The sequence below is a fragment of the Humulus lupulus genome, chromosome 7, assembly GCF_963169125.1.
Source record: "Humulus lupulus chromosome 7, drHumLupu1.1, whole genome shotgun sequence".
NCBI lineage: Eukaryota > Viridiplantae > Streptophyta > Magnoliopsida > Rosales > Cannabaceae > Humulus > Humulus lupulus.
Window position 1 is genome coordinate 82,034,853 of NC_084799.1, and position 26,879 is coordinate 82,061,731.

General features: G+C 35.9%; 1 protein-coding gene across 2 annotated transcripts; it reads right to left on the minus strand.

The window, feature by feature from the left end:
* On the minus strand, positions 1 to 26,599 carry LOC133788375 (protein SUPPRESSOR OF QUENCHING 1, chloroplastic). 2 transcript variants are annotated; one of them, XM_062225838.1, is made up of 29 exons: positions 26,110 to 26,599; positions 25,637 to 25,737; positions 25,472 to 25,528; positions 25,297 to 25,391; positions 24,668 to 24,767; positions 24,314 to 24,372; positions 23,974 to 24,098; positions 23,436 to 23,559; positions 23,101 to 23,188; positions 22,870 to 22,948; positions 22,629 to 22,689; positions 22,400 to 22,475; positions 22,219 to 22,329; positions 17,597 to 17,692; positions 17,055 to 17,177; positions 16,769 to 16,966; positions 16,569 to 16,673; positions 16,225 to 16,289; positions 16,028 to 16,121; positions 15,687 to 15,844; positions 15,133 to 15,182; positions 14,901 to 15,022; positions 14,693 to 14,800; positions 13,939 to 14,031; positions 13,745 to 13,781; positions 13,010 to 13,257; positions 12,723 to 12,872; positions 1,692 to 1,879; positions 1 to 227 (listed from the first exon to the last, which is right to left on the minus strand). In XM_062225838.1, exons 1-28 carry the CDS (start codon positions 26,465 to 26,467, stop codon positions 1,712 to 1,714), a joined length of 3,249 nt encoding a protein of 1,082 aa, XP_062081822.1. In that variant the 5' UTR covers positions 26,468 to 26,599; the 3' UTR covers positions 1 to 227; positions 1,692 to 1,711. The 2 variants fall into 2 exon arrangements, with proteins under 2 accessions (XP_062081822.1, XP_062081823.1); XM_062225839.1 differs by lacking the exons at positions 1 to 227; positions 1,692 to 1,879; positions 12,723 to 12,872 and having other exon boundaries at positions 13,011 to 13,257; positions 13,871 to 14,031.
* Positions 26,600 to 26,879: the final 280 nt, after the last annotated feature.

The window sequence follows — 26,879 nt, forward strand, 5'->3', positions numbered from 1 at the left end:
TGGACTATAGATGTAATCATTTAATCGAGTAGAAACAAAGGTGCACGAGTGCTTGCCTTGGTAAGCAATCTATCTCATGATTATGCCAGCAATAGTGATAATGATTATTAATGTTAACTTAAAACAGCAATTATAAAACATCCACATATATATACATTAATGAAAGGAATTTAAAAAAAAAAAAATATTGGCACCTTGTGTCTGTTACTCCAAAGAGCAGGTGTTACCTGGTAATTTATAAAGTTGAAAGAAATTAATGGTTTTAAAATATGCTAGGTTTGATACTGACATACGAACTGATCAATATATGCACACATAGATTCGAAAACTAGGGGAATTAAGTTATTAAATTTTGTTCCTGATAATAGTATTTGACCTACCAAATAGTGGATTATCTTGTTTTATCCTTAACAAATACCTAAAACTCTTTTTCTTGTTGTACTAGTAACTAGTATGAATTCTTTGAGTTTGTGTAAAGCATAAAGAAGCGGCATGAATAAAGTAACTATAGCTTCCCATGTTATTCCAAAAAAGAGGTAATTGATCAAATGTTTGTTTTATAAGCGTTGTGGTGTCATGATAATTAATTGGATAATCGTTGAATCAGCATCATATCTGGTCTATTAATTTTTGTTTTTTAGATTCTGGATTAACTTTTCTACAAATATCATTTTCTACTTGTTTAAGAAAGAAAGAAGAGGAGAACAAAAAAAAAAAGGCTTTCTTCATCTTTAAATCATTTTTAAATCCTAGTCGTTTGTGCAGCAAAACAAAAACTAATAATTAACAAAGTAGCATAATATCCGAGTTGGAGGTTCATAGCCTAAAGTGGTTAAACGAATATAAATCGGAGGATACAAGTTAAAAAAAAAAATCTTTAAGCAACTTCAAAAAGAAAATTATTTAATTGCTGCAGGCTTTTTTTTAAAAAAAATGACAAAAAATGATCATGCAACATGCTAACAAAGAATAATACTCATTTAATCGTTTTTTTCCCCTGGTAAGTGTTAAAATGTGCAGATCATCTCCTATAAAATACAGACAATTATATGTATAAATTAATTTATTTTTTAACCGCAAATATGTGTTCAGACATCTTATTAAAATATATGAGGTTGAGAAATGGAAACATATGATCAAATGATACTATTTTCACGTGATTGATTAAAAAAACAACCGAAACTAATAAATGGACAATTGCTAGAAAATTGCATAATTCACATGCAATTCAAGATAATACTATTTAAGTAAATTTTGGGATCAAAGTGGTATAATTGGAAGCTAATATGGAAATTAACCCTAAAGGACGGCAAAGGTTTTCTGGGATCCAAATGTCGTTTCCTACAAACTTCTGAAAATAGAAATAATTTAAACGACAGCAAAATTCTAAACAATGTTGAATGTTTAAGTAGTAGAGTAAGTTCAACTTTAAAAATATTTAAGCCACATCTAGTTTTCATCAAACGGCAGTAAATGTTTGAATGAAAAACAAGTATATTTTACAAGGCATGCTGTTGAAGGGTAAACAACATAAAAAATGCTATTCAGTGTTTCTAATATTTCCCACTACTATGTACGCATGTATGTATGTATGTATGTAAATATAAATGTGTAATTTTCTGTCAACTAAGTAATTTTAATGAAGCATTTTCAAGACCAGAAAGCAAGCATGTGATAGCTAGATGCCTTACCATTTACATAAGGAACAACCTCAAGGGGCAACTGCAGGTAACTGTAAGCTGCTTGTTGAAGTTTTTGGCTTCACAAGAAATGGAAGTATGATTTCAGCTGTGCTAGATTCCCCAACTTCCTTGAGGAAGGGTACTTCAAACGACAGCGACTGGTATAGACAGACCTCATCTTCTTTGCAATAGTAAACCTGAAAAACCCAAGGATAATTGATGAGTTGGAATTGGGAACTTGAGCCTATTAAACAGTATCTTATATCAGAAAATAATCACTACAAACTAAGAAAAAAAATGATCTTAAACTCATCTTGTATCTCTAGTTCTACCACTAGCTTCAGGGTTTTTTTTAATATTAAAATATGTAAATTATATTGAATCTTTTTGTTATATGGATCTTGGAGTTGGAGCTATCCCACTTCAGCAGACCACAAACTCTCTATGTTTAACTTCTTTTAGTCAGTTTATATCGTTTAGAAGAGAAACCTTTCCAGTAAGACCTCTGAGATTGTGCAATGGGGAACCAAAATATGGGGGCCACATTTAGTATAATGATGTTACAAAGGCTCACAAAACCCGTCTTATAAGTAAATAGTGAGCATTGCTGTGGTTTCATTAAAATATGCAATAACAAAACATTCCTTTAGGTCATGAATGATATATAATTAAGTATTCCATTGTGTTATGTGTAATGTATTGGATTGGAATGTGTTATATTAGTGTATGACAATAAACTGTTTGCTTAGTATTGCACCAATTATAAGACAGTGAATTAGGAAGCGAAACAATAAGAGTAACGAAAAAGTGGATAGAGGAGAGAATAAGACAATATAATTCACTCATCTTTTGGTTTATCTTGCTCCATGCAAACAATTGAACACTAAGAACATGTTTAGTACACTATATTAAATTTAGTAGGTCATTTATGATATTAGTTCAAAGGTTATTAAGTATGCAATTCGATTCAAGATCACCCAAACATGGTATTTGTTGACAGATAAGAGAAAATCAAAGAAAATCAAATCTTATGATTTGGTTGTAGTTGTAAACTAGTAGTTTTTTCCTTATTTAGATGATTTGTAGCTATTTTTGTGATTTGTTGATTATTCTGTAATTAAGATGTGTGAAAATTGTATAAATAGGGTTGTGTTCACTGATTGTATACACAGAAAAGAAAAAAGAAAATTTCTCTTACAAATTTCTATGTGGTATCAGAGTCGTACAACTCTTTCTTCCTCTTCTCCAATCGGGTCTGGTCACCACTGTCCAGTATGGCGACCTCTGCGGCTTCAGGCGACTGTTAGAGTTGTTATCTTAAGGTTATTTTAGTCTTTTAGTTTTTAATGTTATTTTATTATATTTTGCCTTTTTATAAGGCTTTGCTAATTATTTTTTGTATAAGAACATTTTGCTCTTCCTTTGCAATACATTTTTTCTCTCTTCATCTCTTTTGACTTTTTCGATTTCTATTTTGAGTTCTATAGATTGTCTAATATTTTGCATAAGTATCATGGTATCAGAAATAGTTTGTAGAGTTGAATTTTCTAAGCATAACCATAGCTTTCGTGGATCCAACTCTGTAGTGAGTTGGTTGGGGGGTTGAGGGGGGGCAGCGTGCCACCTGCTTGGGGTTCGGGGCGGAGCCCCCGAAATTTTTTTCTGGCAGCTTGGGTCTTCTTCACATTGCAGTGATTTGGGTCGGAGCACCATTGCAACAACCTAGTATGTGATTTTTGTGTTCGTCTGCAATTTTAGGGTTTTGTCAGATTGTAAAATTTGAGAATTTTTTGACTGAGTTGGCTATTGGAAGTTTGTTTTGTGTCTATAATGGCTAGTAATAGAGATGATTCCCTTCAGTCAATTAGCGTGAGGTTAGATGGAAAGAATTACTCTTATTGGAACTATGTGATGAAAAAAAAATTGAAAGGGAAAAAGATGTGGGGTTATGTTTCTGGAACTGTGATTAAACCTACAAATGACAAAGCAGATTATGCAACTTTCCTAGAAAATTGGGAAGTGGATAATTCAAAAATTATCACTTGGATAAACAACTCTGTGGAACACTCAATAGGAACCCAATTAGCTAAGTATGAAACAGCAAAAGAAGTTTGGGATCATCTTGCAAGATTGTACACACAGTCTAACTTTGCAAAACAATATCAGTTAGAATCAGATATTAGAGCTATTGAACAGAAAGATATGAGTATTCAAGAGTTCTATTCAGTTATGACAGATCTTTGAGATCAATTAGCTCTTACCGAATCTGAAGAACTACGAGCTTTTGCACCTTACATTGCTCGTAGGGAGGAGCAACATCTGGTTCAATTTTTAATGGCACTTTGTGATGACTTTGAGGGGCTGTGTGGCTCTATATTGCATCGTACTCCACTTCCTTCGGTTGATTCAGTAGTCAGTGAGTTGCTGGGTGATGAAATTCGTCTCAAGTCTCAAGCAGGAAAAGGCATCCTCCCTGTACCTAGTCCTTCTGTTTTGGTAGTTCCTCTTAGACCTTTTACTCACCATGAGAATAAACCTCACACAATAGTTGGGGTTGATGAATGCAGTTTTTGTATCCTAAACTAGTGAATCGTGCACCACCGTAGCAGAGAAATCAGTTCAGACCACCTCATCATGCTAACCAACCACAATTCAGTAATCAACCGTCTCATTATAGTAGTCAACCACACTTTGGCAACCATCCACAATCTCGACCATACCGTCCTCTGCAATTTAATGCCACCGCTACTGTACCTTCATCTAACTCGTATGATTTTGAGGCCTCATCTTCCAATCCTGCTCTTGCTGCCCTCTCAGAACAATTTCAGAAGTTTCTTAGCATGCAGCCACATGCCATGTCTGCCACTTCTTTGGTAGGTCAGCCCCCTACTAGCACTTCAGGTATGACCTCCTCTACATGGATTTTAGATTCTGGAGCCTCACACCATATGTCTCCACATTCAAAATCTTTTGTTTCTTTGTGTCTTGCATCATCTGTCCCTATCATGACTGTTGATGGTACTCCTATGCTATTAGCAGGTGTTGGTTCTGTTGTCAGTCCTCATTTATCACTTCCTAACGTTTACCATATTCCTAAACTTTCACTAAACCTTGTATCTGTTGGTCAATTGTGTGATTCTGGTTACTCATTGTTCTTTTCTTCTACTTCCTGTAGGCGAGGTTTTATATGTTTTGGATGAGCTGAGATTACCAGTATTTGCAGCTCCTAGTGTTGACTTGTCTTCTTTTCGTTTGTCTCCATCATCGTCTAGTTTTTATTTATGGCACTCTCGCCTTGGTCATGTTTCAGCTTTCCGTTTAAGATTCTTAGCTTCTGCGGGAACCTTAGGAAATTTGCAAGTTCATGATATTTCTGATTGTAGTGGTTGTAAACTTGCTAAATTTTCTGCTTTACCTTTCAGTAAAAGTACTTCATTCTCTGTTGCACCTTTTGACTTAGTTCATTCTGATGTGTGGGGACCCTCTCCCATTGCTACAAAAGGAGGGTCTAGATATTATGTCTCTTTTGTTGATGATTACACTCGATTTTGTTGGGTTTTTCTAATGAAACATCGTTTTGATTTCGATGATATTTATGATCGTTTTCGAGCTTATGTAAAAACTCAACATGTTGCTGTTATTAAATGTTTTAGATGCGATCAAGGTGGTGAATATACTTCAAATAAATTATGTGATTTGCTTGCTTTAGATGGAACTGTGTATCAAACTTCTTGTAGAGATACCCCTGGACAAAATGGTGTTGCTAAAAGAAAGCATAGACACATTATTGAAACTGCTCGTTCTCTTTTGTTGTCCTCGTCTGTGCCTAGTCAGTTTTGGGGAGAAGCAGTTCTCACTGCAGTCAACCTTAGTAATAAGATTCCATCTTCAATCACTTCAGGTTTGTCTCTTTTGAAAAATTATATGGACATATTCCTAATTATTCTTCTTTGAGAGTCTTTGGTTCTACTTGCTTTGTTATTCGTCCTAGTGTAGAGCGTACAAAACTGTCATCACGCTCTGCACTTTGTGTGTTCCTTGGTTATGGTGATGGCCAAAAAGAATATCGTTGTTTTGATCCAACTTCTCAAAAATTATATGTATCTCGCCATGTTGTTTTTCTTGAGCATATACCCTTCTTTTCTATTCCTGGCACTACTCACAACTTGACCAAATCAGATCTTATTCATATTGATCATTTTTGCACAAGACAGATACTTGGGATTTGGTATCTTTACCTCCTGGTAAACATACAATTGGTTCTCGTTGGGTCTATAAAATCAAGACCAAGTCTGATGGGTCTGTTGAACGCTACAAAGCTAGATTGGTGGCTAAGGGATTTTCTCAATAGTATGGTATGGATTTTGAGGAAACTTTTGCCCATGTTGCAAAAATGACTATTGTCCGTGCTCTTATAGTAGTTGCATCTACTCGTCAGTGGAATATATGTCAGTTGGATGTTAAGAATGCTTGCTTGAATGGTGATTTACATAAAGAGGTCTACATGGTTCCTCCTCCTGGGGTCCCTCACAATCATGGAGAAGTTTGTAAACTTAAGAAAGCTTTGTATGGTCTCAAACAGGCTCCTCGAGCATGGTTTGAGAGGTTCTCCAATGTTATTGCTTCTCTTGGATTTCTCCTTAGTAATCATGACTCAGCTCTGTTTGTTAAGTGTACTGATGCAGGTCATATTCTCCTTTCCTTATATGTTGATGATATGATCATTGCTGGTGATGATTTAGATGGAGTTGGAGTGATAAAGTCTCAATTAGCTTCCCAGTTTGAGATGAAGGATTTGGGTCCTCTACGGTATTTTCTAGGTATTGAAGTTGCCCCTTCTCCCCAAAAGGCTATCTTCTTTCTCAGTCAAAATACACTTCTGACATCATTGAGCGTGCTCATCTTACACATACAAAAGTAGTTGTCACTCCTTCTGAGCTCAATGTTCAGTATTCTCCTTCTGATGGCACTCCCTTGCATGATCCTGCTTTGTATCGCACTATTGTTGGCAGTTTGGTTTATCTCACTTCACTCGCCCCGACATTGCATATGTTGTTCACATTGTTAGTCAATTTGTTGCCTCTCCTATTACTGTTCACTGGGCAGCTATTCTTCGCATTTTAAGGTATCTTCAGGCTACTGTATTTCACAGCCTTTTGTTTCCATCCACTTCTTCCTTGGAGCTTCGTGCTTACTCTGATGCCGATCATGGTCGTGATCCCACAGATCGAAAGTCTGTTACTGGTTTTTGTATCTTTTTGGGTGATTCTCTCATTTCTTGGAAAAGTAAGAAACAAATTGTTGTCTCACAATCTTCCACTGAAGTAGAGTACCGCGCTATGTCATCTACTGCTAAAGAAATTGTTTGGTTAAGATGGTTGCTTGAAGATATGGGTGTTTGTCATTCTCAACCCACTCTTATGTATTGTGACAATCAGAGCGCCATCCAGATTGCTCACAATTCAGTTTTTCATGAACGCACCAAGCACATTGAGATTGATTGCCATTTTACTCGTCACCATCTGAAGCTTGGCACTATCACTTTGCCTTTTGTTCCTTCTTCTTTACAGATAGCTGACTTCTTTACTAAGTCGCATTCTACTTCTCGTTTTCACTTTCTAGTAGGCAAACTCTCGATGCTTATTGCTGCTGCATCATGAGTTTGAGGGGGGTGTTAGAGTTGTTATCTTAAGGTTATTTTAGTCTTTTATATTATTTTATTATATTTTGCCTTTTATAAGGCTTTGCTAATTATTTTTTGTATAAGAACATTTTGCTCTTCTTTTGCAATACACTATTTCTCTCTTCATCTCTTTTGTCTTTTTGATTTCTATTTTGAGTTCTATAGATTGTCTAATATTTTGCATAAGTATCAGCGACCACTCGACAACCTCCAGTCCTCGGCAACCTTGCCATTCTCTACACCCGCGCACACCGGTGGTGTTCTAGGTCCAGCCCAGCGTTTTCCCGACCAGTCCGACTCTCCGTTACCCTTCGATCAGTTGCACCTGTCCATTCTGCCCAACCAACGTTACCCTCGGTCGCACCTGCAAGCTTCGATTTTCACTCATACACTATCGAAACTCTCATCTCTTCACCATCTCTCAATAAGTCCAGCCCTAGCCACGTGTCCCTCACTCTCAATACCTGCCAGCTTTCTTATAAAAAACAAAACCCTGCCAACCCTAGCCACGTGTCACCATGTCCCAAAGTGAAGAGATTTCCCCTCAAACCAATGGGCTCACTCCTCTTCCAGCCCAAAATCAGTCCACTAATTCCATGGGCTCCATTTACAGTCATGAAATCAGCTCTCTCCACATCATAGCCCACAAACTTGATGGTAGGAATTATCTAAAATGGGCGCATTCAGTAAAGTTGGTCATCTGTGGGCGTGGAAAACTTGGGTACCTCACTGCCCCTCCTCTGACTGACTTCACTTACAAGGTATGGCAGGCTGAGAATTCTATTGTCCTTGCTTGGCTTATTAATTCGATGGACCCAAAAATCAGTCGCAGGTATTTATTTTTTAAGACTGCTAAGGAAGTCTAGGATGCTGCTAAGAAGATGTACTCTGACCTTGGGAATACCTCTCAGATTTTTTAGATTCGTACCAATCTCAAAGAAATCAAGCAAGGTACTCACACTGTGACCCAATATTTCTCAGACTTACAAGACCTGTGGTAGGAACTCGATTTGTATCTGGATACCACTCCTTTATGTGCTACCTGTACCACACTCCAGCGCCAACAATTAGAAAAAGAGCAGGTCTTTGAATTTCTTACTAGGTTGAACAGCAATCTTGATGAAGTTTAGGGTCGTTTGGTTGGTCGTTCTCCATTTCCTGGCACTAAATAAACTTTCTCTGAGGTCAGACGTGAAGAAGCACATTGTCGTGTCATGCTCACCACTCCAGAATTGCCCGCAGTTGAAAGCTCTGCCCTTGTCTCAAAGTCTGGCCCACCGCCATTTGGCAGATCCAATTCTGACCCTCGACCTAATCGTAAGGGGGAACGGCCTTGGTGTGATCACTGTCAACGTCCACACTCGCTCCACTTGTTGGGAAATTCATGGAAAACCACCAAACTGGACTCTGCGTCGCCATAATGACAAAAAAGCCTATCAGACTCAAACTGCGGATGGTACCAATCCGAGCACTCCTGCTGCCCCTTCGTTCAGTCAGGAACAACTCGAACATCTATACACGCTCCTCAGTCAATCCTCCATGCAACCCAAGTCTGGTCCTGAATCTCATCATGCAACTGTTGCACATTCTGGTAATTTTTCTTCCGCTTTCCAAACACCATGGATCATTGATTCCGGCGCAATTGATCACAAGACAGTTTTACCTCATTTGTTTGATTCTTATTGTCCCTGCTCCACTACCTCTAGTGTTAGGATTGCAGATGGAACACACTCACCTATTGCAGGAATTGGCACCACAAAATTGTCTTTTGATTTACTTCTTAGATCAGTACTTCACGTTCCTTCATTAAAATGCAATTTACTCTCTGTTCAAAAATTGACATCTGATAATCACTGTCTTGCTAAATTTGTCCCAAATTCTTGTCAATTTCAGGATCTATCAACAGTGAGGATGATTGGCAGTGCTAGGATTTGTGATAGACTTTATTTCTTTCAACATCTGCCTGCCTAAAGAGCAGCCTCCTTTGCATTGTTTGGCTCTAAGTTCTAAGTCTAATTCTGTTTTTTATTCAAATTCTCATTCAATTATGTTATGGCATTGTCGACTTGGACATCCAAGTTTTTTATATTTAAAACACTTGTTTCCATCTTTGATTATCAATAAAAAGGTTGCTGATTTTCAATGTGATATTTGTCAAATTGCTAAACATACTCGTGTTTTGTTTCCTCACAAACTATATACGCCTTCCAGCCCCTTTTCTCTTGTTCATAGTGACTTGTGGGGTCCGTCAAAGATCACTACCTCCTCTGGTAAGCGTCGGTTTATCACATTCATTGATGATCATACGCGAATCACTTGGGTTTATCTACTTAGGCACAAATCCGAAACCAGCCAAGTCTTTCAAAATTTCCACAAAATGATCCAAACACAGTACCAAAAGTTTATCCAGACACTTCGTACCGATAATGATACTGAATATTTCAATTCCACCCTCGGTCCCTATCTTCTACAGAATGGGACTGTTCATCAAAGCTCGTGTGTAGATACTCCGCCACAGAATGGAGTAGCCGAAAGAAAAAATCGCCATCTCTTAGAAGTGGTTCGTGCATTATGTTCAATATGCATGTTCCAAAATATCTTTGGGGCGACGCTGTCCTAACTACTACTTCTTATTAATCACCTTCTCAATAGGCCCCTTCAGTTCAAAACACCATACTCCATTTTTCGGTCTCTACCCTCACACTTCGATCAATACTCTCCCAATCAAAGTTTTTGGCTGCACTGCCTTTGTCCGCATACACTCCCAGCACTGGGGTAAACTAGAGCCATAAAAACAGTTTTCCTAGGATATTCCCTTGCCCGGAAGGGCTACCGTTGTTACTGTTCCCTAACAAAGAAATCCTACACCTCCAGGGATGTCACCTTTTTCGAAAATTCTCCTTATTTCACTTCCACCTCGCTTCAGGGGGAGCACATCCATCACGAGCAAGAAGCTCAGTGATCATGGGGTTTAGAATTACCCCTAGACACTTCATTCCATTCAGAGCTAGAAATCACTCCTGCTTCTCAAGATCATCCATCTTCTCCTGCTTCTCAAGATCATCCATCTTCTCCTACTTCTCAAGATCAAAACATACGGAAAGAAATACGAGTATATACTAGAAGAGAAAGAAATAAACAAGTAACGAATCCTTATCACAGTCAAGAGCCTGATCCGGTGATAGAACCACTTCCCTCAGATGATCCCGGTAAACTTCCCTCAAACACTCAGTCAGATCTAGATATTCCTATTGCATTTAGGAAAGGAATTAGATCTTGTACCTAACACCCTATTTCAAAATTTATCTCTTATGCTAAATTATCATCTCCATTTAGAGCTTTTACCTCTAGTCTGTCAGAGGTGTGATTCCCGAGAATATCAATGAAGCACTTGGTACCCCTCAATGGAAGACGGGAATTCTTGAAGAGATAAAAAGCACTTGAGCATAATGGAACCTGGAAATGAGTGGAGTTACCACCTGACAAGAAAGTAATAGGGTGCAAATGGGTATTCACAGTCAAATACAATGCAAATGGATCTGTTGAAAGGTATAAAGCACGATTAGTTGCCAAGGGCTTTACTCAAACCTACGGAATTGACGACACCGAAACCTTCGCTCTAGTTGCCAAACTTAATACTATCAGAGTATTGCTCTCGCTAGCTGTCAACCTGGATTGGGAGTTGCATCAACTTGATGTAAAAAATGCATTCTTGAATGGAAAACTGGAAGTGTAAATGAGTCAACCTTCGGGTTTTGAAGAATCTCCCAATACAACCAAAGTCTGCAAACTAAACAAATCACTCTACGATCTAAAACAATCTCCTCGAACATGGTTCAATCGGTTCCTGAAAATAGTCAAGGGACTCAGATACATGCAAGGTCAAACAGACCATACCCTCCTCATCAAACACTTAGAAACAGGAAAATTTTCAATACCGATCGTGTATGTTGATATCATTGTCACTAGCAACCATACTGAAGAGATGATTCTGATCAAATAAATGTTGGCAACAGAGTTCGAAGTCAAGGATTTGGGCGCACTTAGGTATTTTCTGGGAATGGAATTTGCTAGGAGCAAAAGAGGTATTTATGTATCTTAAAGAAAATACACTCTTGATCTCTTAAATGAAACAAGAATGCTTGGCAGTAAACCCAGCAAAAACTCCAATCGAGCTCGGAGACAAGAAAAAAAATGTTTGAAGGAAGTTCAGTTGACAAAGGTACTAGCAACTAGTAGGGAAATTTATCTACCTCTCGCATACCAGACCTGATATTGCCTTTGCAGTAAGTCTGTCAGTCAATATATGCATGATCCATGTCAATGACATCTCAATGCAGTATATAGAATTCTTAGGTATCTTAAGCAAACAGCAGGAAAAAGCCTTTTCTTCAAAAAGACAATTGAGAGGAAGGTTGAAGTATTTACAGATGCAGATTCGGCTGAATCAGTTGATGATAGAGTCTACATCTAGGAATTGCACAATTGTATGGGGAAATGTAGTGACATGGTGAAGTTAAAAACAAATAGTTGTTGCAAGAAGTAGCGCAAAATCCAAGTATAGAGCCATGACCCATAGAGTGTGTGAAGCAAAATGGATCAAACGTCTATTAGAAGAATTGAAGATTGAATGTGAAGCTCCCATTCAGCTCTACTGTGATAATCAATCTACCATCAGTATTGCACATAACCCTATACATCATGACAGAACTAAATACGTCGAAGTGGATCGTCACTTTATTAAAGAAAAGATTGATGGAGGCACTATCAGCATCAAATATGTACAGACTGATCAACAATTGGCTGATATCCTCACAAAGGAGTTATCCGAACGAGTTTTTGATTTTCTAGTAAACAAGCTTGGACTCATCAATATTTACAGTCCAGCTTAAGGAGAAGTGTTGACAGATAAGAAAAAATCAAATCTCACGATTTGGTTGTAGTTGTAAATTAGTAGTTTTTTCCTTATTTAGATGATTTGTAGCTATCTTTGTGATTTGTTGATTATTCTGTAATTAAGAGTCTTATGTGTGAAAATTATATAAATAGGGTTGTATTCACCGATTGTATACACAAAAAAGAAGAAATAAAAACTCTCTTACAAATTTATAAGAGCATGTTTAGTACACTATATTAAATTTAGCAGGTCATTTATGATATTAGTTCAAAGGCTGTATATTAAGTATGCAATTCAAGATCACCCAAACATGGTATTACATTCAATAAAATAATGAATTAAGAAGTACATATAGTGTGCCAAACATGCCCATAATGTTCAACTGCTGGCATAGTGGTAACTGGTAAGATGGATAATTTGTGCAAGTTTAGAGTCGACATTTACTATAGAAGTGCGTTACCTTGCAATTTATTTTTCCCATCGAAGCTAATGATGAAGATTGCTTAAAATGAAGTATTGCAGATCCTTCTGGACTAAGATATCCATCCAAGGGATCAATAGTCAATGCATTTTCGGGCTCGAGATCAACACTAAATTTACTGCGAGCCTCCTGCATTAAAAAAAATGGGTTTATGTAGACAGGTGTATTAAATTATAACTAAGACATGACAGTATTTAGGAAACTACTTATAAACAAGCAGTACTAATAACTTCATAGCTTTTGTCTTTTGTGTCTAAACAAGGAACCTTTGAAAAGTGATACTCTTCAGGCAGTGATATTTTAATGAATAAGTTTCCCTCACTGGATGAACTACCATCAACTTTAATGATTTGTGCATCTGATGGTGCTCGTCTTCTGAGCCGCTTTGGCAATCTAGATTTTTTATTAGGAGGCTGAACACCTTTCAGCTCTAAAGTTAGAAGTTCAGGTACTTCCTTGTTTAAGTCCAGATATCTTATTATGCTGTTATTTGTATCAGCAACGAGCAGTCTTCCTGTAAGAAGAGGAGGGAAGTCAATATATGTACATTGAGAATGTATAACTATATGTTGAAAAAAATTTGATCCAAAAATTTAAAAGAATTCAAAATGACAAAAAATTGTCCAGCAAATGAGCTTGCAGTGGAGGCCATGCTTTCCTTTCTTGGATGAGAATATGTTTCAGGAAATCAACTTGGTATGTTTAAAAACAGCTTTCATTGTCAAAGTCAATACATGGTTGAATGAGACAAGGAGTATGAAATTTGAGACGATGACGAGCTTTGATAACTTGTAGGGGTTTGTATGAAATTAAGTCTGTTCTATTTGGAAGCAAATTCATTTCAAAAATAATAAAAAGGTACTTAAATCCTCAAAAAACAAAAAAAGAGAAAGAAAAAAGTCATCCTTCGGCAAAGATGATGAATATAATTTTGCAAAAAAGTACAAGCTAATTTGTGGTGCTGCATATTAAATGGCATGGCAACTAAAATTGAACCTCACCATTTACTACTTCAATGATTCCTGATGGTTCTGAAAGCTGCAAGAACATCATAAAAGCATTAAAGAAAACATATTAAGCTACCAAGAAATCAAAGCTATACAATCACTCAGCTAAGAAAATATTACAGTTGATCTTTAATGTCGTCTTGTTTCATTCTATTTTTCCAAAAATTAGTAATTTGTTCATATCCAACCTGAGCTTCTAGGGCTGTTCCATCCTTGAAACCAGCTTTCCCTGTACCTGCTATGGTAGTAACTCTTTTACTAGCTAGATCTAGCTTCTTGATCTGGTATTTAGAGGGAGCAAATGAATTAAATAGTTCAAGGGGCAATGATGAAAACAAATGTCATAATGATAACTCTTTAAAAAGTAAAATCCTCAAACATCAAAGTAGTTGTAAGGTATTATTAGTGTGAAGTAAAAACTAAGAACAAGTACATACAAAGGACTGGGATCAATGAGTTACAGATCAAATTCAAATTCCCAACAAATAAAATTAAAAGCATTCCAGATATTCTTTTCATGTTTCAACACCAGGACTATATGAATCTCATTTACATGAAATAGGTGTACAAATCAAGAACTAAGATAAAATAATGTATTAAAATGCTTAGACACTTTAATGAAATGCTAAATCCTTGTGCTAATGTTACGATGTAGCATTGAGGACAAAGTTTCGTCTTGTAAATGTGTGATGCTTATGCCATATTTTGCACCACACTTGGCATAAATATATAGCACATATCAGATTTATACAATTGATAAAAAGTTTATATTTACAAAATCACAAGTTAACTAACAGCCACGTACTTTACTGAAAGTAATAATAAATGTTGGTTATTGGTATTACTTTATTGATTATTTAACATATAAAAAAGATAACATTGCAGGGATAGTCTTAAAAAGTAAATATAACTTCTATGGCATCTTTGGTCATGAACAATTACCTTGTGGTTGTAGCTATCTGCTATATAAACTTGACCATCTTTCGCACACAGGACACCCAATGGATGTTGAAGGAGTACTTCAGCCCCTACTCCATCATGGTCTCCAAACTGCAAAGGGTTTCAAAAATCATAGAGAAGAGAAAACAGATTATCAGAAAAGGTATTCCTTCCACAGAGGATGTGATTTCCAAGGTTGAAAGTAAATTGCCTTGAACAAATTGTCTGAGAAAAACGGATCACCACCAGCTAACAATCTTGATCCTCCAGTTTTCAGATCAAGAGCTCGGATAGAGCTACTCTCACTATCAGCAATATATGCCTCTGAAAAGTCTACAAATTATCACAGAAAGTTAGGATAATAGATGGACATGTACGTAGAAAAAACAAAAATTATGATATAAAACTTCAAAATGTCTTTAAATGTCACACTGCATATTTACCATTAGATAATGAAATTCCAGATGGCTGTGCAAATGATGTGGTTATTGAGCTGGCTCGATGGAAAAACAAAAAGATGGTATCAAAGTTATTCAGTATCATATTAAAAGAAAAATGATAGGAAAAAGAATTAAATTAAACACACTGCTATTATTGCTGATAATGCTTTAATGATACAATACACATACCAACAGTTGAATGTCATACACTATTCATCCATTTACACATTGATGTTTAGAAAGCAATGGGGAGAAAAATCGACCCTATGTCTATCTTATTAATGTAAAGTTGGGTCCTCAGTGAACCTATGTGCTATATAATAAGTTTTAAAGTTGCATCACATAAAATCAAGCAGATATACAGATTGAAAACAAATTTCCAAAATCTTCCCAAACTATTTACTGGCACAGGTCCATTTTCTACGAGGATATAGATCAAAAAGACTCATATAATCTTATGTAATTCAACGTTATTCAAGAGGTTTTCAGTGCATTCTGTACTGCTGTTCAGAAAACTGCCATTACCCACCCCATCAAACATCTACAAATACTTATACCTGGAGCCATTTAAGTTTCTTTCATAACCGTCACCACTGAATGCTTTGGTACTACCATCTGATGTATTGTGCACCCAGATCTGATGTTGGCCAGCCATAGCGATGTAAACTTTCTCATTGTCGGGCTCAAAGCAAACATCCCATGGAGAGTTCAGGAGCTGAGAGAATTATGCCATTATTTAAAAATTGTAAGAGCAAGTCCTCATTAATCCTTAAAAATAGATATACTACAAATACACCAACAAATAAATATAAGAAAGAAAATAACACTACAGAATATCCGAATTGTTGATCATTGTAGTTGAGAATTCAAACAAATTAAATTAATCATTTCAGCTTGCCTGTGTACTTCCATTTCCTCCTCCTTGATAGTCAGAACCCTTGGTTCCATTTCCAGCTAATGTACGCACTGTCTCGTTAACAAAATCAATCTCCCTACATTAACAGGCGCTAAATGATTACAATTCATTTACAGAAGGTAACTAAACTGACAACAGTAATTTAAGGTACTCCCCAAGTATAGTGAGGAAAACATTACCTTATAGCATGATTTTCAGTATCTGCTACATAAAGTATATTTTTCTTTAGATTGTACGCAAGGCCCTAGAAATCATACAACTCAAGGATTACCATATTTAGTCTAATTTGAAACATGAAACTCAAATATGAATGATAAAAAATAAAATAAAAAGGTAATACTCATGCATTCATGAACACAAATGATAAACTCACGAGTCATGACCGATTTCTCATTATGTTTTCAGTTCAGGAGGTCAGCAAACATGTATGGATCTTTCTAGCCTAGCTTTGATATGCATGGGCTAGCTATGCTGGAAGCTCATTTTCCAGTCCAAGGTCATGATTATACTTGAAGCTCCTTACCTGAGGCCGATTGAAGACAGCATCATCAAAGGTACCATCACGTAAACCTTCCTCCCCTGTGCTTCCAATTTGGACAATAAAATTTCCACTGAGGTCAGTTACAACCTGAAATTCAAGGATCCCAAGAATAGTAATTCAGTATCTTGATAAGAGGAACCAAATATATTTACACACGAAACAGAGAGGAAGAGAAAGAGTACTATGCGGTTGTGGTTACTGTCAGAGATGAAGAGCCTATTGTTGTGGACATCTATTGCTAGCTTCCCTGGAAACTTCAATGGAGATGTAAGCAACCGAGGGTCATTATCTTTCTCTAAACTCAACGGTAAAGGAGTGCTGTCTAAGATTTTCTTTCCACCATAGTACTGAAGAGCTGCCTCCACAATATCGTCAAGATCCTTCAAGAAGTTTGTTGCTTATTGTACAATACTGTGTTTAAAGACAAATTCATGCATTGATAATCGGATACAATTCAGAAATCAGTACCTTTCGACGACCTTCACCTGATAGTTGTGCAATGAGCTTACCATCCGGGCCAACAACAGCAAACGTTGGCCAGGAACTCACCCCTAGTTCCCGCCATAGCCGCATCTCTCCATCATTCACAACCTAATTTATTCAGCAAAAAATGACACAGCAATACATTTGAATGTCAATATGTAGTTAAACGAGAGATAGGAACATTGTCTAAAATTAATAGGTTGACAGAAATTTTCAAAGTGCGTTGATCTTAGGAATTTGGGGTAGTATTATTAACAGATGTCAGTGTAAAACACTAAGATATTCTACAGCCTGCAACAGTGATGTCTGTGTAGATACAAATTAGAAAGAATTGTAAAACTACATGCAGAGTAAAATATATTTTTAAAATTCGTGGGAATAAAAAAAAACGAAGAAAAAGAAAAAGAAGAATAAAACAACGATGGGAATTCAGGAAAATTGATAGAAATCAAATAGTGAAGAGTCAGTTTTACAGTATACGTATGTGTTTGAACCAGTACTAAATAATCTTGAAACTTGAAGCTTACTGGATGTTTGATGCCATAACGTAACACTGCATTGCGAATGGCTTCTAAATCTTTCTCATTATCAAACTTTGCTGAGTGAACTCCCACAACTGTGAACTGCATAAGGAATGATGCTTTACAAATTACACACTAAGTGCATAAGTAAACATCTAGTTCTATCCATTTCCATGAGTCATTAAATCACACAAATTTATAATACTGTTTAAACGTGCTAGTGTTCCTTTTGAATTAAACAATAAACGTGCTAGTGTTCCTTTTGAATTAGTTCATTATGATGTTTGGAGTTCTTCTCCTATTTTGTCTAAACCTGGTTTCAAGTATATTGTTACTTTTGTTGATGATTATTCTCGTATAACTTGGTTATATTTAATGAAAAATCGTTTTGAGTTGTTTTCTATATTTTATGCATTTTGTGCTGAGATTAAGAATCAATTTAATGTTTCTATTCGGACTTTGCGAAGTGATAATGCCAAAGAATATACATTTGCTTTATTTCATTCTTATATGGTCTCTAATGGCATGCTTCATGAAACTTCTTGCGTTGATACTGCATCCCAAAATGGTGTAGCAGAACGTAAAAACAGACATCTTCTTGAAACTGCACGAGCCCTCTTATTTCAAATGCATGTTCCTAAACATTTTTGGGCCGATGTCGTTTCTACAGAATGTTTCTTATCAATCGCATGCCATCTTCTGTTCTTAATGGTGAGATCCCGCATAAAATTCTTTTTCTCGGCAAGTCATTATTTCCTGTTAATCCTAGGATATTTGGTAGTACTTGTTTTCCTCGAGATATTCGTCCAAATGTCACCAAATAGATCCTAAGTCATTGAAGTGTGTATTCCTTAGCTATTCTCGTCTTCAGAAAGGGTATAAGTGTTATTGTCCAAATCTCAACAAGTATCTTGTCTCTATTGATGTTACCTTCATGGAAACCACACCATATTTTTCATCTTCCTCTATTCCTACTCGTCAGGGGAAGGATGATGATGATTTGTTGGTATATTCTATCACTTCTTCTGCCCCTGACCCACTTCCTGAGGAATCTCCTATTTCTGAACCTATCTCAAACACTACTCACGGTGAGTCTCCTATTACTCACCCTGTCTTAGCCACAGCTCCAGGCATGCCTCCGCCTCCTATTAAAGTGTACACCAGGCGTCTGCCTCCTGTTTCATGTCCTGCACCTGCTTCTTCGTTATCAGATCCGATGTCAAGCGATGATCTTCCCATTGCGCTACACAAAGGTAAACGTCAGTGCACTTATCTTATTTCTTCTTTTGTTTCTTATAATCACTTGTCATCTTCTTCTTGTTCTTTTATTGCTTCCCTTGATTCTATTTCGATTCCTAATACTGTTCATGAAGCCATATCGCATCCTGGTTGGCATGATGCAATGATAGAAGAGATGAATACTTTAGATGACAATGGTACTTGAGACTTGGTCGATTTACCTTCAGGAAAACGGGCCATAGGGTGCAAATGGGTATTCACTATTAAGGTCAATCCAGATGGATCAATTGCTCGATTAAAGGCACGTCTTGTTGCTAAGGGTTATGCTCAAACCTATGGCGTGGACTATTGTGATACTTTTTCTCCTGTTGCTAAGTTGACATCTGTTCGATTGTTTATTTCAATGGCAGCTACTCATCATTGGCCTCTACATCAACTAGATATCAAAAATGTTTTTCTTCATGGAGATCTTCAGGAGAAGATGTATATGGAGCAACCTCCTGGTTTTGTTACTCAGGGGAGTTAGGGCAAGTCTGTCGTCTTCGAAAATCTTTATATGGTTTGAAGCAAAGTCCTCGTGCTTGGTTTGGTAAATTTAGTCAGGCTGTTGAGAAATTCGGTATGCTGAAAAGTAAGTCCGATCATTCTGTGTTTTATAAACGATCAATTGCAGGTATCATTTTATTGGTTGTGTATGTGGATGATATTGTTATTACTGGAAATGATACTAGAGGAATCTCATCTCTTAAGTCCTTAATTCATACTCAGTTTCACACGAAAGATTTGGGGGTGCTCAAGTATTTCTTGGGAGTTGAGGTAACTCGGAGTAAACAAGGTATTTCTCTATCTCAAAGAAAGTATGTCGATTTGTTGGCTGAGACAGGAAAATTGGGAGCAAAGCCTTGTAGTACTCCAATGAGTCCTAATGTGCACCTTACAAAAGATGGGGAACCATTTGAAGATCCTGAAAGATATGCCCTAATTAAAACCCAAATTCTTTGTAATCTCATTTTATTATCAATAAAAGAATAGAAATCATTTTTTGACTTGGTCAATCACTTTGCTCACATGTTTAATTTTTATGATTATTTGTTTAATATAAACTTCTATTAAATCCCGAGCATATAGTTAATCTTATTTATAGTGACGTCATCACAGTGGAATATAAATATGATTATATGTTCAAAATAAGTTAGTCCTAGGATTAGTCAGTGCACAGGATTTACGCTGACTTGCCAATCTACGATATGATCTACTTACACATTACAGTGTTATGTTCTTTCCAGAACATTAGCAAAGTAGATAAAATCGGATGTATTTGTTATATCGGACTGGACCGATATTGACAGTTGATAAGATAAGTAAACATACCGTTATTATCTATTCTAGTCATATCATATAGTTGACCATAGGTCAATTCAATCTCAATTCTGAGTGGTTAGTATTCTAACTGATTGTATTATTTGAGTTCTTTGACTTGTTCGTTATCAGCTTACTCTACGGACTAGCCCATACTTACATCTTGGGAACTCGGTAGTATAATTGAGTGGGAGTGTTAATCATAGATATGAACATCTATAGCTTCTGATGAAGAAGTGAAACAATGGTTTCCTTTTAGTTTGGTTCAAAGTGTTAAATGATAGAGATCTCATTTCAGTAATTAAATTAGTTTACTGAAATATCATTTACAAGGAACTAAGTGTTTTAAGGATAAAATACAATAAGGGGTAAAACAGTATTTTAGTCATATCTCATTGTAGACCGTCTATAGAGGATTGAGTGACAATTATGGTTGTAACAATAGATAATTAATAGCGTATCTATATTTGTTATAGAACGTTCTATGAATTCAAGAGTGCAATTCCGAGTCTACAGTGGAGTCACGAGGAATTAATAAGTTAGTAAATTTATTTGTTAGATTTATGATAACTTATTGGAGCTTGATTTCATAGGCCCATGGTCCCCATTGTACCTTGGATAAAATCATCTAGATAGTCTCAATTAATTGATTTAATCATCAATTAGAATTATCAAAGTTGATCAGGTCAATTTTGGATAGTTTCACAGAGTTGTATAATTTTGAGAAGAAAAGAGAAATTATGGCAGATTTATTAATTAAGATAAATTGGTATCTAAATTAATAAATAAGTTTAAATCAAAGTTAAAATTATAAACAATTAATTTGATAAAGGATTTAAATAATTATTTAATTAATTAAATCAATAGAAAATAATACAGATCTTGATTTTAAGTCCAATGGGCTTATAATCAAATGGGAAATTTCACGAGCCTATAGCCCATGATAATTTCGATCTAGGGCTTCAAAATGGCTATTATTTTATTGATTTTTTTAATTAAATTAAATGGACTAAATGAGTCTATAAAAGGAGTGCTTAGAGAGAAGTCAAAACATAAGTCACAAGTCAGATTTTCTGATAGTTTTAGATTCTCTCTAAACACAAGTCATTTTCTAAGCCTCTTTATTATTTTATCTTCTTCTCTCTATATCTATCTCATGTGTTGAGAATTGCCCACACTAGTCTAGGTGGTTCTAAGGATACATTGGAAGATTGTGAAGAAAATAGAAGAACGGTTCAGTTTCTTGATAATAATCAGCGACAAAGAGGATACAAGAGTTTGAGAAACTGAAGGAAGGACTTTTTAATTCTGCTGCGTATACTGTAAGTATTCTATTATTTGTTTCTCTTTGAATTCAATTATAGAAACATATTTTAGGCTATCTCGTATTAATTTGTTTAATATTAGATATACATGAAAATAAATAAAGATCCTTAATAAGTTAATCTAACAGCAGGTTGGTTGGAAAGTTGAATTATCTTACCGTGACTCGTCCAGACATTGCATTCTCAGTTATTATGGTGTGATAACCAAGCTGTTCTTCATATTGTATCTAATCCTGTGTTCCATGAGCGGACTAAGCACATTGAAATTGATTGTCATTTTGTTCGTGAGAAAATTCAGCAAGGTTTGATCTCCACAGGATATGTGAAGACCAGCAAACAACTAGGAGATATCTTTACAAAAGCATTAAATGGGGTGCGGGTTGATTATTTTTGTAACAAGCTTGGCATGATTAACTTATATGCTCCAGCTTGAGGGGGAGTGTTAGCTATATATATTAGTTGTTTATATTAACGATAAATTAGCTATAAATTAGGACTAATTAGTTTCTTATTCTCTCATAGTTTCCTAGAATAGCTTCCCTAGTTTGTATATAAATATATGTTTATTTATTATTGAAATACAAGTGAATTCTCTTCACCTCTTATAACAAGTTAATTAGGAGAATATTGGTAAAACCAAGATTCGACTTGTAGAGAAATTTATATTTTCTGACAACTGAATGTATATAAGGAAAAAAAAATTACCTCCATATCTTTGTACTTGTTCTCTAAAAACTCCAGATCTGGCAGCACGTGTATACAATTTATGCAGCAGTAAGTCCAGAAGTCAAGCACAACCACTTTTCCTTTCAACTCCTGCCAAAATAAAAATTATATATCCTGTTTCACCAAATCTAAATGTTCAATCAAGTCAACTAGAATTTACCTGGCTAAACTTAAGGGGAGCTGTATTCAACCAGTCCAGTCTTGGTGGAAACTCTGGCACCACAGGAGCAGTTCCACTTCCACAGCGAAGGATTGTTTACTCAGAACAGATTACACAAATATAAATCTCCAGAGAAATTACTGAAGTGGAACAGGAAAGACACCTAACCAAAAAAAGAATATACTAGAAAATATGTTAAACAGAAGAGGCTAGGATGAGAATTTGTTACCTGGTTTCTAAGTCAGCTATATATTTCACAAGTTGTTGGATTCTTTTGGTTCTTGATTTTCCTACAACCAATAAAAAGAAAATGAAAAAAACTATTCTTCCAAACATGGATATTTACATTATCCAGGAGAAAATTACACATGGAAGTACCCCAAAAAAAAACAATGAAAAGTTGATAAAGGAAGAAAAACAAATGTGACAGAGCAGAAGCAATATAAAACAGAGATTTGTAGTGTTATTGCCTTCATTTTGTCCAAAAGATGGTTGAGTGGCACCAAACAAATTATTCCAAATAGCTTTAGGTGATGCATATTGCATTGCCTGTGCAGTAATGGAAGTTGAGTTCATATGTTCACCAAATCAAGAAGAAAAAAAAAGAGAGAAACTTGAATATCTTTTCACTTGAAATTAAACAGAAAAAAACTTAAATGATATGTTTATTATCAAGCTCCTCTTTCTCAAGCAAGTCATGCCTTCCAGTTTGAGATGGCGAAAACAAGGCAAGAAAGAGCAATCCCCAAACTTCCATATCTTATTATATCACTCCGAGAACCCTGCAACCTGTCCATGAATTATTTTTCCAGCCTCAAGCTAAGGTTATCCAAAAACATTCTTTTGAATCATTGCAAATGGGGAGCACAAAAGAGTAGACAACATTGTCCAATATTAAGAGATAATAACTTTTTCCAAACTTTATATGGAATGAAGTTTATTCAACATTGAAGGAAACATAATTCAAACATGGACATTAAAAAGAAATTAGAAATAATCAATTTCAGTTAAAACATTCAACCAGAGAAGCTCTTACCCTCCATTTAAGGAATCCCCATTATCAGAACTCTTTTGCTGGATTGGCCCATCATCAATCTTCTCTTGGCCTGAGGAATTTTGGGATGGTGTCTGAAGAACTTGGCTTCCCTGCATCTTCTCATCTGCAATGGCATGTCTTAATAAGATTTTATGTCAGAAAATATAAAATATAACTTTTCATTCCATAAAAACTTTGCTCGGAGAATATTATTGTGTATGTTACGTGCAAGGACCCATCATCTTGATGAAACTAAAATTTATTTATTTTTTATTCAAATAATTGGTGCCAAATAGTTCACTCAGCAAAAAAGCAAGGACCCATCATCTTGATGAAACTACAATATAAGTTTTATTTCAGTAACTGGAGCCAAAGAGTCCGCTCAACCAAAAAGGACAGAAATTTTCAATACATAGAACACCCATCACAAGAAAATAGGTCTTGTTTATAGTCCTTAAATTAAGGCACAAGTGTAGCTTCACCATTTTACATTATTGGCACAAAATGACAATTGCAGCATATTCTCAGGACTACATACTATAGTCATCAGAGCCACCACTGAGAATATCATCAAGTGAAACATCTCCTATCTCATTTCGTATAAGTGATGGACAAGCAGCCTTTAAAGTCTCTTCTGCTAAGGTAGTTTTGACAGCTATGCATCTGCAAGAAGCGGAAAAAGATTACCATACACCAATATCCCTACTTCTAATTTATGAAACAAAGAGCTCAGGCCAACAAGTGGCACCAAAATAATTAATAAACTTAACAAGAGGTCTAGCACAAATGAGAATACAAGCTATGCAGAATAGGAAAAAAAATGAAAAATGAATCCACAACTTGAGTAAACATGAAGTATCTATGACAACTGATTTTACCTCATTCCTGCAGCTTTGGCAGCTTGCACTCCAGCAAGTGCATCTTCAATAACAATGCACTGTAGAAAAAATAATAAGAATAAGAATCAGTAGGAAATGTAATAAGGTTTGACAAGGCATTGCATATATAAATATATAATATATATTCATATAAGAGAATGATTCCCCAGAAACATTTGACTTTACCTGCTCACCAATAGTAACCCCATTAGATGGTTGAGGAGGCTTATTGCAAAGCAGATATGAAGATATAAACAATATTTACTTTCACAATATAGAGAAATGGTGAGGCATTCAATAATAGCATATACAGTACTGTGCCTTATAGTTATTTTTATTTTTATGTGACTATACCTCACTAGTGGGCACACTCAAGATCTTTGATGCTGCTAAGAAAATATCAGGAGCAGGTTTCAGATTTTCAAAAGCATCTGCTGACACAATGGCATCAAACCTGATAGTAAAACATACAGAATAAAATTTTCTGCTCCAAAATATACAGATCAGAATCAAATCTCCTATATAACGGTGAAGTATACCGTCCAAGTCAAATAGGTTACTTCTTAGTTCTAAAAAAACTTAGCAGGTCCACCAAAATAAATTCATTTGTATTTCCTTATCGTTTTTCATATTATACACAGAACATTTGGATATATTTGTTAATCAATTAGCATCAACCACTACTGTCTTATCAACTTTCTTAAAAGAACTTCTAAGCTTATTTGGAAGTTCTTAGACTGCTATGTATCTCATTCCAGCTTTATAGAACTAAGATCAAAAGCATTGAATACCCGTTAACCATATCTCAATTTACAATCTTCACAGCCCAATGTGGTTGGAGATTGTTATGGTTGATGGTAAAAGCACTTACATATGACCACAATAGCAACTCATGAACAAGAATAAGCATAAAATCATGATTTGGAACAAGAATTTTTTTATGCTATATTGGAAAGAGAAAAGCACAGAGCTAGATTGGTTACAGTGACAATGGCAAGGCAGCAGCGGCTAGATTTGCGTCAACCTTGATTCGATCAGCACTAGATGCTACAGCAACTTTAAGGCCTTTGCATTTACACTGTTTGACATTAGTGTATATCAATATAAGCCAATTGTCACAAATAACATGATTTTATAATGAGTCAACATTTTCCATACCTGAGTAATGAGCTCAAGAGCTCCTGGAAATCCAATTCCAGAATTTGGCTTTGCATACTACAAGAGGGAGAAATTCTGGTGGTTAGTGAAAATTTGAAATTGCAAATTATGTCATATAACATCACCGAATGGTTTTTCTCAAATATCAACATAATTACTGCTAACCTTTTCCAAATATATCTCGAAGAATCTTTTCTTGGCCGCTTCAGGATCAAATCCTTTCACCCCTTTAACAGAAGCAACGCCTCCCAAGAAGTTGGCTTCACCTGGCATATTGATGAGGCAGAAGAGAACATAAACATTGGTGAGCTGAGAATGCATTATAAATTGTAGTAATCTCGGACCTCATTATTACCATTATTAGTTCTCATTAACCAAATTGAGCCAACAGATTCAACTGCCAAACGGTCACACAGTTTTTTTAGCTGCTCCTCATTATACTTAAACAAAAAGAGAAAAACAACATTCACATTGCCACGAACATTATAAGCACTGATAACTGTAAGAACCATTTATAATATTTCAGTACCACATTTCTCATAGTTTCATCTACACAATATGATTAGAGAAAATAAATTTATATATATTTATAAGCAACCATGCAAAAATTCCTAGTCCTAATGCAATTTAACTCTCACCAGTCCCCATGAATGGCACAAAGTCCTCCACTGCGACTGCAACACCTAACTCGGCGAAAACGTCTACTCCAGCCCTCCTCGAAGGGTCTTCACTATTGCAGAGCACTCCATCCATGTCGAAAAGCACCGCCGAGACTTTTCCCCACTCAATTCCGGCGGACTTTTGGGAACTCTTCTCCTCCACTTTGAGACAAGATTTCACCACCATTCTCCGCGAGCAGGAGCTTCCTTTAGACCTCCATTGGCTGAAATAGCTCGGGAAGGAAATGATTTTAGGTCCTTTTGAGTTGGAAGAGAAGGAGAAGAGCTTCGTTGAGCGGGACAGAGAAGAAGGAGGAGCCACGAGCTTCGAAGCCATGTTATTTTGTACGAGTGGCGGGGAAGCGAAGGGAACGAGGGACTGTTATATTTTATGCCATATGGACCAATATCACCCTTTCAGTTTCCAATATTTAGTATGGGTTTCTTTATCGTCTTCGGATTTGTTTGTGGAGTGGAGACTAACGAGGCAAACATTTATAAAGGATATATTTTTTTTATTATTATTCATGAAAATTTCATTTTATTAGTGGTGGAGGAATGATTTCTTTAAATTAATGGGTGTGGCAATAAATAAATATGTTTTGAATTATCTTCTTCTTCTTTTTTTGTTGTTGATAAAATATTTTTAATTGCACTCCGTTACAGAGTCTCTCTAGAAATCCGAACATTTTACAAGGAAATACTCCAGCACTATTTATAGAGACTAAGGTTATTAATGTTAATCATCT